A 12,923-nucleotide genomic window follows, 5' to 3' on the forward strand; every position below is an offset into this window, starting at 1 on the left:
GGCATGCAGCGTGCTCACAGAGCACCCCGGAGGGACCCGAGCAGAATCTCCCTCCCGGGTCGCCTCTCACCAGGGCCTGTAGGCCAGGGGAGGCGCAGACCCACCAGAGGGATTGGTGGCCAGAGACCACCCCTGGGGCACCGTGCTCTGCTGCCCGTGTGCCAAGAATGATTCTTAGCCGTGTGGGTTTTTTTTTTTTTTTTTGGCTTTTTCATCCTGATCGGGTGGGCCTGGCTCTCTCCCTGCAGACACAGCTCCCAGGAGGAACCTGGGAAGTGGGGCCGGGGCCATCAAGGTGATGTTCCGAGCACTGCTTGGGAGTCAGGGAATCAGCATATAAATAAAGCACCAAAGCCACTCGAAACCGTGCTGACAAACCCGAGCAGGAGCAAGCGACGCAGCTCACCAGCAAATTACTTCTTCCACTAGCCAAAGCAAGCCAAGATGCCATGTCTGACCCCTTGGGCTCAGAGGCAAGGACCAGGTAGGAACCAAGCCTCACTGTGCACGGCTGCAGTGAACACCCTGGGGCTGGCGCTCGTGTGGGTCCTAGGAGAGCATAAACGCGATGGCCTCAGGCCTCATCGTCCTTCCTGAATCTGCAGAAACGCACACCTCCCCTGCAGCGCAGGGACCCGCCATCACAAGAGGGCCAGGGGGTGAGTTAGTGCCCGAGAGGATACACAGGGGTTACACTTGCCCAGTCCCCCAATATACTTGGTCCTCTGAGTTGTCCATGGTGGTCTCTGAGCACCACCAGGAGTGACCCCCAAGCACAGAGTCAGGAGTAGCCCCTAAGCACCATCAGGTGTGGACCAGACCTACATGCCTCCCCCCCCAAAAAAAAAACCCAAACAGAACAAAACACAAAAAACCACGACAGTGTTTGCTTCCCTGCAGCTATGCAAACAAGATCTTCCTATGTGGTTCACGGGTGGCCTCCAAAAGGTGAGCGTTTGTTCATTTTTGCTTGTTTGTGGTTTGGGGGCCACACCCAGCAGTACCGAGGCCTTCCTCCTGGCTCTGTTCTCAGGAATCACTCCTGGAGAAGGCTAGGGGGATCACGCAGGGTGCCAGGGACCCAACCGAGTGCCAGACAAGCACCCAACTCACTGTGCTCTCACTCTGGCCCCCAAGGCAGGCCCTTCAAAGCAGGGCTCAGGAGCAGGGCTGGGAGATGTTTTCCCCAAAGAAAAAAATTCAGCTATTTGCTTGAATACACATAGCCCCTCGAGGCCCGCGAGGTGATGAGGTCAGAGGAAGGCTGGGATCTTACTCTCTTCCTGCTCTTCTGAATTTGAGGCCTCGTAGAAATTCCAAAAACTGGAGGAAGGGGCTGGAAGTGGCTCAGTGGCTTAAAGCGTCTGCCCAGCAACACACGGGGTGGCGAGTTCAGATCCTGTGCCCTCCTCATGCACCAACACAACCCCAGGAGCCCCACGGTCACGGGATCCCCAGCCCAGGAAAGGGGGAAGCGTGTGGGAGGAAGGCAAGTGGCAACAGGAGCCCCGACTGGAATGCAAACTGCCAAGGCCCCCAGAGGCAGTGTGGGGGGAGGACTGGCCCTTCCTTTTCATCTGCCCTGGGAACCCGTGGGAAGGAAGATGTAAGCATGGACGCAGACCAAACTGTCCGCCCCCGTGACAGGGTTTTTTTTCCTCTCTCTCTCTCTCTCTCTCTCTCTCTCTCTCTCTATATATATATATATATATATATATATATATATTCTCATTTATTCTTGCAAATTACAGGGCTGGGGGAGGGGAATAAATATAAAAATAATCGCATGATTATAAGTAGGGAAGCTTAGAGGGGATGAGCCCTAGCTGACAGGTTTCAGAAGGGGAGACGGAGGTACGGGGGTGTTCCAGCACCCCACACCCAAGCCCACACCCACATCTCCGCCTCACTGACACACCACAGCAAGACGAAACTTTCCCGCTACTCCTGGGCCCCGGTCAGCCTTTCGAGGGACAGAGTAACACCAAACACTGACCCCCAAGAAGTGCCAAGAAGGCCAGAGGGACAGCACAGCAGGAAGGGCCAGGGCCTGGCATGCAGCTGACCCGGGTTCGATCCTTGGCACCACATGTGATCCAGGCGTGACCAGAGTGAGCCATCTTCCAGGAGTGACTCTTCCCACAAACAAAAACAACAAAGCAGCACCATTCATCCATTCTATTTTATTCTTTATTTGGGAGGTCACAGCCGGCAATGCTCAGGGGTTACTCCTGGCTCTGCACTCGGAATTTCCCCTGGCGGTGCTCGGGGGACCATATGGGATGCCAGGGTTCAAACCCAAGTAGGCTGTGCGAAGGCAAACACCCTAACGGCTCTGCTATCTCTCCAGCGCCGTTCACTCATTCTAGAGAGATGCTGGCCCTCCTCCCAAGGCAACCAGCCACGCTACTGTGCTCCAAAGAGCTTCTCTGCCCGGAAAGGTGGTGCTGCTAGAGGCTGGACCTGACCAGCGACCGGGGGACCTCCCCGCTTGCAAATGCCCCATGCTTCCTTTCTCTGATGCCACGCACGAGACACAGGCTTGTCGGCGAGACAATACAGAACTGAGCCCAAGAGATGCTGAGCTAAGTTAACATATCACAGTTTGTTCTTCTCCAAGAACGGCTTCCCACCTCCTCATTACTTTCGAGTGTTGTATCACTTGTTATTTATTTTTAGTTTGGGGGCCACACACACTGGCACTCGGAGAACCAGGCTCGGTCGGGAATCGAACCCCAGGGATCCACGCAAAACGTGGGCTGGAGCAATAGTACAGCGGGTAGGGCATTTTTGCCTTGCAAGTGGCTGATCTGGGTTTGATTCCCAGCATCCCATATGGTCCCCCTGAGCACCAGGGGTAATTCCTGAGTGCAGAGCTAGGAGTAAGCCCTGAGCATCGCCAGGTGTGACCCAAAAAGCAAAACAAAAAAAAAAGGGGGGGGCTGGAGCAATAGCACAGTGGGTAGGGCATTTGCCTTGCATATGGCTGACCCGGGTTCGATTCCCAGCATACCATATGGTCCCCAAGCACCTCCAGGAGTAATTCCTGAGTGCAGAGCCAGAAGTAACCTCTGTGCATCTCCGGGTGTGACCCAAAAAGAAAAGAAAAAGTGTTCTCCAGTACTTGGAGTGATGTTCCTGGCCCAAATCTTATTTGTTGGGGGTGGGAGGGAGCTCTCTAACAGTACCCAGGGTGAAAGTCTAGGAGTCACTTTTTTTTTTTTTTTTTTACTTTCTGGAATGCAAACTGCGATGCACAGGGCTTACTCCTCCTCTCTGCACTCAGGAATTACTCCTGGTGCTCAGGGGACCATATGGGATGCTGGGGATTGAACTCAGGCTGGCTGCGTGCAAAGCAAACGCCCCTACCTGCTGTGCTATCGCTCCACTGGTTGGGTGCCAAGGCCTGGCCGGGCAATACTGTCCAGAGCCACCCAGCACACCCTGGAGGGGCACCCGATGCAGGGGACTGAATTCAGGGCCTTGGCATGCAACGCATGTGCCTCTGGCTTCTGCGTGATCTCAGGGCCCCTAAATGTATTCTATCTCAAATATTCCCCTCAGTCCTTTTTATTTTATAGGAATTCAAATTTTTCTCATCCCTCCCCCCGCCTCCTCTTTTAAAGCTGACAACAGTTTTCCAACAGAAGGCTGAGGGAAAGGCTGCTTGGGAACGCACGGGGCCACTTTTCTGAACTCCTCAGAGCAGTGTGCCGAGGGCGGTTTCAACTCTCCCTGGCAACTCGTGACTGCCCAGTTCAAGGACCCACTGGTTTGGAGATCGGGGTGACGGATGAAGATATGGGCCGGAGTGGAATGCCTGTCCCCTCCCTAGAGCCCACCTTCCAAATCTGGCCTTCAAGAAAAGCGCCATCTACTCTTATGAAGATGGTTGTATCTTCACCTGCTTCCGGGTCTCAAGCACAGAAACAGTCCCTGCAAGGCTTGTTTATGAGCTTGAGAGCGCTGGGCTCCAAAGAGAGGCCACAGTTCCCACTAAGCTTTCATAATATGGCTGGCCCAGACTTCGATGTGTCCAAGTCTGAAAGGCACTTGAGTTCAGAGACAATGTTCTGAAAATAGGCTGGGCAACATCGGAACACTCACGTTAGCCTGACTGCACGTTGACGTGATAGTGTTATGACATTATTCAATGCAATATATTACACCAATTAATTTCACTTCTCCTGTTTACTTTTCATGTGGGGCCACTGGAGCATTGAAAATTATGTCTTTGGCTTCCATCTGTGGCTCACCTCGTATTCCTGCCATTACTCTGGATTTGAGGTCAGCACACTTTCCTGCATGCAAGGGCCATATGGTACATATTTTAGGTTTTGAGGTCACCTGGTGTCCATCACAACCACACCATTCTGCAGGGCATCAAGAAGGCAGCCGTGGAGAAGGCATAAGTTGCAGATGGAGGGGTGGGGGGGCTCGGACCCTGCCACATAGCTCTGTTTGCAAAACCAGGTTGCCGACTGGAACGGCCCCTGGGCCAGGCTGCAGAGAGCTGTTCTCTCAGATCAGGCTTCTCTTGGTGGCGTTTTGAAGAACACAAAGTGATAAGAGGTAATGTTTTTAAAAGAAATGATCACATAGGAGCACTGAGACAAATAATCCAATTAGGCATAATTTTATCCATGTGCTGCTAATGGGGCTTGATTTGTTGCTCTGTGAAGGTTCCCTGGTGTTGGTCCCTGGCTAATATCTTGCTATTGTTTCTCTCAATAAAGACCCAAGTAGGTCTTTCTCCCATGACGGGGGCACGGGCCAAGCCAAGAGAGGTAGGTCTGCGACTATGGTCTCAGACGAATCATTCAAGAAGCAGAGAAGACCAAGCAGCTGCGAAGGGAGGATGTCGGGGATGGGGGCAACGTTTAATTAGGGTGGGGTGTGCTATTCCCCCAGGGAGGGTCTTCAAGTCCCCCCTGTGGGGCTGGTCCGGTGCCAGTCCCTCGGGACGCATCACAGTGTGCAGCCTCTCGGTCACTTGGCAGGCAGGAAACTGGCCTCCCGCGGGCTGGAGCCGACCCAGCGGGCAGCGGCTCCATCATCAGCTGTGGTTACCTCTGTTATGTACAAACCCCACGCCGATTAGCCACACATCACACTCTAAATATTGATTAAGCTGAAGCTGATTTCCTGGCTCAAGTCATGTGTGTGGTTAGGAGCTGCTTCCTGCCAGGAAAATAAGGCAATTAACTTGAAGAGTCTCAGCTACAGGCATGACACGTGTCCAACCTTCATAGGTATTTTCACATGCCAGGTTGCATTAGCCGAAGCTAAGAATTACCCCCATGTTCCTCCTTTGTTTAGAAATTATGAGGTCAGAGTCCGTGTCTTATTCATTGTTCCGTCTCCAGCTTCTCAAGTGAGCCTGGCAGAGAGGGATTCTGGTATCTCCTACTGAAATAATAAAGTTACAGCTGTGGGCATCCAGGCGCCGCACTGGTCCACCCCTGGCCACTGCTCAGAGCCCTGAGGGATATCACATGGAGACCAAAGGACTCGCTCCCATCTGGGGTCCCTGCCACCCTTCTCTGACATTTACGACACCTTTGATCTGGTGGGGCTGGCCAGTCTTCCCCTTCCAGCCGGCCTCATTAACCACCTTCCTGACAGCCTTTGGCATCTCACCGGGCCCTGGAGGAAGGCCTTCAGCAGACCGGGGGACCATGAGGTCCAGGAAGTCACCTACCCGACCCAGTGCCAGGGGACTTCTCTCAACTCTTATTGAGTCCAGACCTTTGGGGCACAAAGTCCTTACATTCTAGAACTTTTCTAATTCCTCACACCACAAAGACAAGAGGGGACACGGGAGAGATAGCTCAGTGGGTAGGGTGGCTTGCCTTGCGCATGGCGGGAGCTGGCTTCAATCCCGGCACCAAACAGTCCCCCAAGCCCTCCAGGAGTAAAAAACTGAGCACAGAGCCAGGAGTAAAACAGGTGTGAGCATAGCAAGTGTGACCCTCCCCCAAGTGAAACAAACTAACAGAAAATCCAAAAAGACAAGTTGAATTTGAGGAGGGGGACTCCCAAGCAATGCTCAGGAGGTTGGGGTCACATATCAAGCCGCCAGCTGAAATGATGCAGTGATCGGCCCCACAACGCATGCTGCTCGGGTCCAGGGCTTCAGGGTGCCTTCAGGGCCCCATCGGAAGTGGGGGGGGACAGACGGGGGAGTGTGTAGTGCCAGGGATAGAACTCTGGCCCTTGTGCAGAGGAGGCCCGCATCCCTGGGCCTCAGCCCTCTCCCCACACCTGGGATTGAATGTTCAAACTTTTCCGTATTCCACTTCCTCCCCGGGACCCTTTCTGGAATGGGACCCTTTCTGGAATGATTTGGCAAAGATCATTCCAGTTCAGATGATAAGGACCAAACAAGAGTGGACCTGTTTGGGAAGTTGACAGACCTGCATGTCTACGCAGGCTGTGGGAAGACATGGCTTTCCGAGGCAGGATGGACGGCAACTGTAAGATACGGTGAAGTGGGGTCTGAAAGGGGAGTAGCTACCCCTCACAGGACCACTGAGGCAGCCACAGAGTGTGGTCCCTCACAAGTCCCTGATCTCTGACCTCAGAGTACCGCCAAGCCCTCGCCCTGCCTCCTATCCCCAAGCCAAACCTCAGCGAAGTCACCATTGACAACATCACCCCCGTCGCAGAACCTGATGACTTCGTCTTTTGTGTCAACGTGTATGAGCCAGACACGCTTCCGAGTGTGTGTTGATGATGAGAACAGACAAAAAAAGAACAAACCTGAATTACAGATCCTGCATTTCCATTCAGCCAAGGGATCAAGAAAGAGATAAATGTATGTATCTCCGGGATGAGAAAGAAAATCTATCGATACTGCCTAAACGTCTTTTAGGAGGTCTGTGTCTAATCCCGTCCAACAAAATCAATAAGACCCGCTATTCCACACGCCCTCCCTTGCCCCACAGAGCTGAGCAAACTTGGATCTTGTCCCCTATTCCTCCGGGTTCAGAAGGGAGCGACAGACAGAGTGACTGGAAACCCTTTTCAACTCTTCCTGGCTCCGGATGGAAAGTTCCCTGACACTGGCCCGTGGGGCGGGAAGGGGGTGTCTGCTATGCAAACAATGACTGAGGGTTGTTCTCATTCGGGTCCATCCGTCGGGCGCCTTTCCTTCACACTGGCTGGATCAAACTTTCCATAGGTCAAAAAGGTAATTGTCTTGGCTTAAAAGGCCTGCTTTTCCCATTTCTGCTGACAAGAAATAAGCACCAATTCTGTTGATGTCAACAAAGCATGCAATTAGGCAGAATGGGCAGTGATGTCAATCTGGGCTCCAACCCCAAAATGGGCTGAGCGAATGGTTCGGCGGCCTGCCAGCCGCTGAGCCCCTGCAGCTCCCCCCGGAGCGGGGCTGGGGGTATGCTGCATCCCCGTGAGACTCAGCACCCTCCTGCCCCGGGCCTCGCCTAGCATTAACACTAGGTGGGCCACTGTTTCTCTCCACCTCCGATCATTGCGGGGTAACCAAACTTTCCCCAGAGCACTTCCCGGGACCCACCCTGGGCACAGTTGTGGTCAGTCTTTCTGACTCTCCTTCCTCATAAAACTTCATTGTCCCTCTCAATGGGAGATGGGGGTGGGCCAGTGTTATCACCAAAGAAATGGCCTCGGAGGCGTAGATGAGCCTGGCCCAAGGAAAGCAGCCCCCAAAGCAAACACAAACTTCCGATCCACAGCAAGGGCCAGCCCAAAGCCATGGAGGGCCGGCTGCCTGCCTGCCAGGAATCCCCAGGACACCCTCAACTCACCCACCTGAACACCAGTCACGACTTTGGGAGTTAGGGGGCACAGGGGGGTAGTATCTGGGGGAACATTTTTCACCCTCCCACCCTGGCAGTGAAAAGGTCAAGTTTCAAATTCCATCAGTAGCTGTACCTTGGGTGGAGGGTGAGTCTCTGTCACGCTGAGCCAGCTCCCAGCTCCCCCATGGGAAGAAACCTTCCCTCAGGTGTGGGCTGAGACAAGGCAGAGTGTCCAGGTACGGGGTACAGTAATTCACTTGTCACCCACCCTTCTGCTCCCCCCCCCCCCACAACCTCAGGGAAACGCTGTGAGCCAATACACAGGGTCTCTCGATATACCCCAGACTGCTACGGTCCAAGTCCTTCCACCATCCATGTGAAATGCCTTTTTGTTACCTTCCCCCGGCCCCTCGCGACCCCCAGTCTCCTTCCCGAACAGTCTCCTTCCAGCAGTAGGGAGGCACGGGGGTGGGGGTGGGGAACAGGGGACAGAGGGGGCAAACAGCCAGCTGGGGGCTTCCAGCTCTGCCCAGGAGAATGAGGCCTGGACTCTCCATGCCCAGAAGCGTGCTGGCACAAGTTGGCCGAGAGCCCGCCCCTCCAGCCAGCCAGCGAGTGGGGGGGGGGGGGGGTCGAAGGCGCGCTTTAGGGAACCACGGCCTGCGGTCACCAACTCAGATTTCTGTAGCCAGTGCTGCTGTCTACGCAGTGGTCCCCAAACCCACTGGGCCGCTCACGTCCCCTTACTGTTTCATCGTCAGCACGCCCAACAAGTGCAGACTCCCACTGTGACTCTCTCGGCTCTACCGCTGACATCAACACTGGTGATTCGTGGGATTCAGTTTTTCTCTCATTGAAGGAGACAATTAGATCTCCCGGACCCGTGACTGGGAAGGGACAGAACTCTTTCACGAAGCCACCATCAGGCTGGGACAGCCTCCAGCTATTCCAGAAAAGTCTGGAGGCAGGTGAGGGTTCTCCATGGGACAGCAGGGCCAGTGAGCCGCGTCCAGCAGCCCGGCTCCGGGAGCGTTTCTTAGTGGTCACTTTCAAAACCCTCTGCCCTCTGCATCTTGACCTGTGGGGACCGCGGTCCTGGCAGCAGCTGGAACAAGCTCATCTTCTCAGGAGAAATCTCCCGGCACTGGGCTGTGACTTATCTCTCAGGCCCCGTCACCATTATTCACGCGGTGGCAGTGTCCTTGCTACAGTCACAGCTCCGCGAGGCCTCTGGAAGGTGACTCTGTCCCAGCCTGGGACCCTGCTCCAGCACGCAGGCTCAGAAAGCTGGCCTCTCTGCCTGCAGCCCAGGGACGCGCGTTGGGGTGACACCACGTGGGAATGGCTTCCCATCACAACACTGTACCAGGCAACTCGCAGCTCTATGCTTGACAACCCGTTCAGACCAACCCAAAGTACTCACCCCCACAGCTGTCTCTGCACCCTATAAAGTCCAATCCTTTCTCTCGCCAACCACGGAGGCCAACTATTTTCTGTGTTTACCTTTATTTTTCCCTCCTCCCCTTCTTTAACATCCTGATCCTATTCTGTGGCCGGTGCTTCCTGCTTTGTGTATTTTAGGCTACTTTAGACATGACCTCACATCCTGGCTAGCTGCACGGCGCGGCTAATTGCGGGAGCTCTGCTAATGGCCCATGCATCTATGCATGAGGGGAATGGGTTACAAGCAGCAAAGTCCAGAAGGCAAGAAGCTGGCATGATTCAGAATTGGGGCTCTGGAGGCAAAGACTTAGATTTCAGGCTCAGACTTCCTGTGTGGCCTGGGGTAACTGACTTACCCTCTCTGAACTTCAGTTCATTCCTCACACCGGGGCTCATGGTTGCTGCTCCTTCACGGAGTCATTGAGGAGATGAACAATGGAAAAATGTACAGAAAGGACTTAGCACAGCGGAAACCATTTTATCCTTTAGGCGTCCAGACTATGGGAGTGCGTTTTCCCTGTGGTGGCTCACATAATCCCAAGCCCCTGCTGGCAGTTCTCCACTGTCTTTAACCCCCGCCCACCCACTCTACGCTCTATATTCCCTGGTGAGCTCAAACACAAAGTGTGCATATTTCACTGCTTCATGATTTTCTTTCGTTTCATGCAGATGCTCCTGTTTCCCTTAATTTGCACACTGAACCTCCCGGAGGCTGAGAAACCGTATGTAAGGGGCCCAAGAGACTGCTCGATCCGCTGACAGGCTTTGCATGTCACAGGCCCAGATTCAGTCCCCAGCACCACACGTTCCTCTGAGTGCCACCAGGAGCAAAGCCCCTCCCCACCAAAGCTCAGAGCAGAGAGTAGCCCCTAAGCACTGCCGGTGTGGCACCAAAACCAGAAAAAGAAGAAAGTGGGGAGAGAAGAGAGAGAGAGAGGAGAGGGGGGGAGAGAGAGGGAGGGAGAGAGAGAGGGAAAGAGAGAGAGAGAGGGAGAGGGAAAGGGGGAGAGAGAGCAAGAGGGAAAGGGGGAGGGAGAGGAGGGAGAGAGAGGAATGGGGGGGGGGGAGAGAGAGAGAGAAGCTGGATGTTAAGGAGCACAGACCTCAAAGGAAAAATCCGTGAGCAAAGGGCGGGATCTTTGGGAAAAAAGAGAAAGCACATCCCAGGGCAGAGCGGGCTCTTCTATTGAGGCTTCTCTTTTGCTGCAGCATCTCGAAAGCCCAGCTGAAGGCAGTTGAGTCAGGAATCACAGACACCTCCCCGTGAAAGTTACCATTCCCTCCATCTCTCCAGACAACCACCCACACTCCGCTTACATCTTCCAAGCTCTGGTCCTCTTTGCCATCTTTCCGGAACCCTCCCCGACCATCTCACTCTCTGAGATCCACAGCATCATTCTCCTCTGCCTGTGCTGTTCGAAATCCACTGTGTGGTCAGCACAGAACTCAGACCCGCTGCAGCCGCTGTCTCTGTGCTGGCACACCACGAAGCCTCCAGCCTCCGCTCTGCTTACTCCACCTTCTTGGAACCTTCACCAAGTGGCCATGCCTTGCCAGGCCTCGGGGTTTCCACGTGGAACTTTCCGGACCACCTGTGCATTAATGTTTCATGCACTGCTCTACTCTATCATTTCTGCCTCTGTGGGTAACCACTGATCCCCGCGCCATGTGGAAGGGGCTCATCTGTTTAAACTGAAACCCCGTCATTTATTCTGGCAGTTTTTATTTATGAGCCTGTGTGCTGTGTCCCTGTGGCGTAAATATTAAATAATAATATCTCAGGGGTGAAAATAAAATCATTCATGCACACTGACAACTTCTTGGGAAAATAGGAGGCAAATCCAAAGGCAAAATTTGGTAGCGGCTAATTAATTGTACAAGAGAGAAAAAGCAAAGCATGCTCAACAGGTAGATGCAAAGGCAGAATGACAATTTGCATTTTTACACCTTTTTGCTTCAAGAAATGAAACACCCAAGAAGCAAAGAGTGTTAAAAGAAACTTGGGCGAAACATTTCCTTGGAATCAAATCCAATTCATGCCAGCATCTGCTAGGCAGTTTTTCACTTCTAAGCAGAAAGGCTCCAAATAATGATAATGCCAAATAAAATGAAAAGAATTCTGGACAATGACATTGCTCAAAAAAAATTATTTTTGGCATTCTGTGATTTTCCTATTACATCAGTTTCATGATTCAGCACTTTCCATTTCATTTATTTACGGTAATATATAGTATGATAACCCCAGGTTTCTGCAAGATCCTGGAACGTAAGGTAGCTGGCTAGCAAGGGTTATCACCTTCCCTGAACTTACTACTGTTTGGGAAAACTCAGAGCAGAGCAAAGAATGCCATCAAAGCAACGGACAGGGAGTCTCTTCCCCAGTTCTGAGGGTCTGATCACTCTGGCATTTTAAAGGAGTTTATTTGCGGGGGGGGGGGGGCAACAAAGGGCGGGGGGGGGAGAGAATAGGTTCCTGCCTTTTAGTCGACCACCGAGGCAGAAGCCAAGAAGTGTGCACAGTGGGACACGCATTCAGTGAAAGGACAACGTTCAAAGAAGCTGCTCGGAGTCGCCGGGAGGGCGGCAAAAGCCTGTTACAAAAGAACTCCGATTCTTTCCGGCCATCTGCAACTTGGCTGGAGTGACCACGCAGGAGTTGAAGCGCGCTGGAAAGGCGAGGTGCAGCGCCCGGCGCGTTGGCAGAAAGAAAAACAAACAAAACAAAACAAAAAAAAAACAAACAAAAACAAAACGGTCCGGGCCGTGAGGACCGGGTGGAAACTGAAAGGCGCGCCGGGGCGGTGTGGCTTCCGCGGAAAGCAGAGGCGAAGTTGGGCGCGGGGAGGGCCGGAGCTGCGAGAAGACGGCGCCGGGCGCCGGCAGGATGCGCTGGGAGGGGCGGGAGAAGCCGGCGCGGCGCGGGGTCCGGGGAAGGGAAGGGGAAGGCGGGAGGGTAGGCGGGAGAGCGAGAGGCTCCGGGGAGGAGTGCGGGCACCGGACCGGGGCAGGACGGGGTGTCCAGGCCAGCCCGATTGCGATCTCCCGTGAGTGTTGGGACGGCGAGGAAGGGACCCGCGCGAGCGAGCAAGTCCCGTGCACCGTCCCCCGCGCGCCAAGTCCCGTCCACTCCGCCCCGGCCCCGGCCCCCGCCCCAGCCCAGGTGCCCCGCGCGCCCCGCGCGCAGCCCAAACTCGCCGCGCCCGAGCCGCCCCCGCCCGCGTCCCCCGCGCGCCAGCGAGGACCCGGCTGGGATCCGGCGCTCACCAGGTAGCACAGGAGGAGCAGCGTGCAGGCAGGGCGGCCGCCGAGGCCCGGGGGGCCCATGGCTGCGGCCCGGGGGCCCGGCGCGGGCGGCGGGGGTGCCTGCTGCCGCCGCCGCCGCTGCTGCTGCTGCTGCCGCTGCTGCTGCCGCCGCCGCTGCTGCTGCCGCCGCGGCCGCCCGAGCCCCGCGCCGCGCCGCTGCATGGCCAGGCCGCCCGGATCCCGGCCGGAACAGGTCACCTGGTGCAGGGACCGGCCCCCGCCCGAGGCGCCACCTTCCCGCCCGCCCCCGGCCGGCCCGGCCGCCGCCGCCGCCGCCGCCGCCGCGCGCGCGGGGCCACCTGCAGCCGCCGGACCCGCCGCCGTCGCCCCCGCCAGCCCCAGCCCCGAGCGCGGCTCCTCCCCGCCCGCAGCCCGTCCCCTCCCTCCACCCGG

General features: G+C 55.3%; 1 protein-coding gene across 1 annotated transcript in view; it reads right to left on the minus strand.

Annotated features, from left to right (window-relative positions):
- SEL1L3 (SEL1L family member 3) overlaps positions 1–12,861 on the minus strand; it is a gene marked incomplete at its 5' end in the record, with an annotated part of 115,866 nt that extends 103,005 nt beyond the window's left edge. The window contains one exon of the mRNA XM_055139986.1: positions 12,492–12,861. Coding sequence (XP_054995961.1) covers positions 12,492–12,861 — 370 coding nt within the window. The remainder of the gene's footprint in view (positions 1–12,491) is intronic.
- Between the last annotated feature and the right edge of the window lie 62 nt (positions 12,862–12,923).

This window comes from Sorex araneus, chromosome 5 (assembly GCF_027595985.1).
Source record: "Sorex araneus isolate mSorAra2 chromosome 5, mSorAra2.pri, whole genome shotgun sequence".
NCBI lineage: Eukaryota > Metazoa > Chordata > Mammalia > Eulipotyphla > Soricidae > Sorex > Sorex araneus.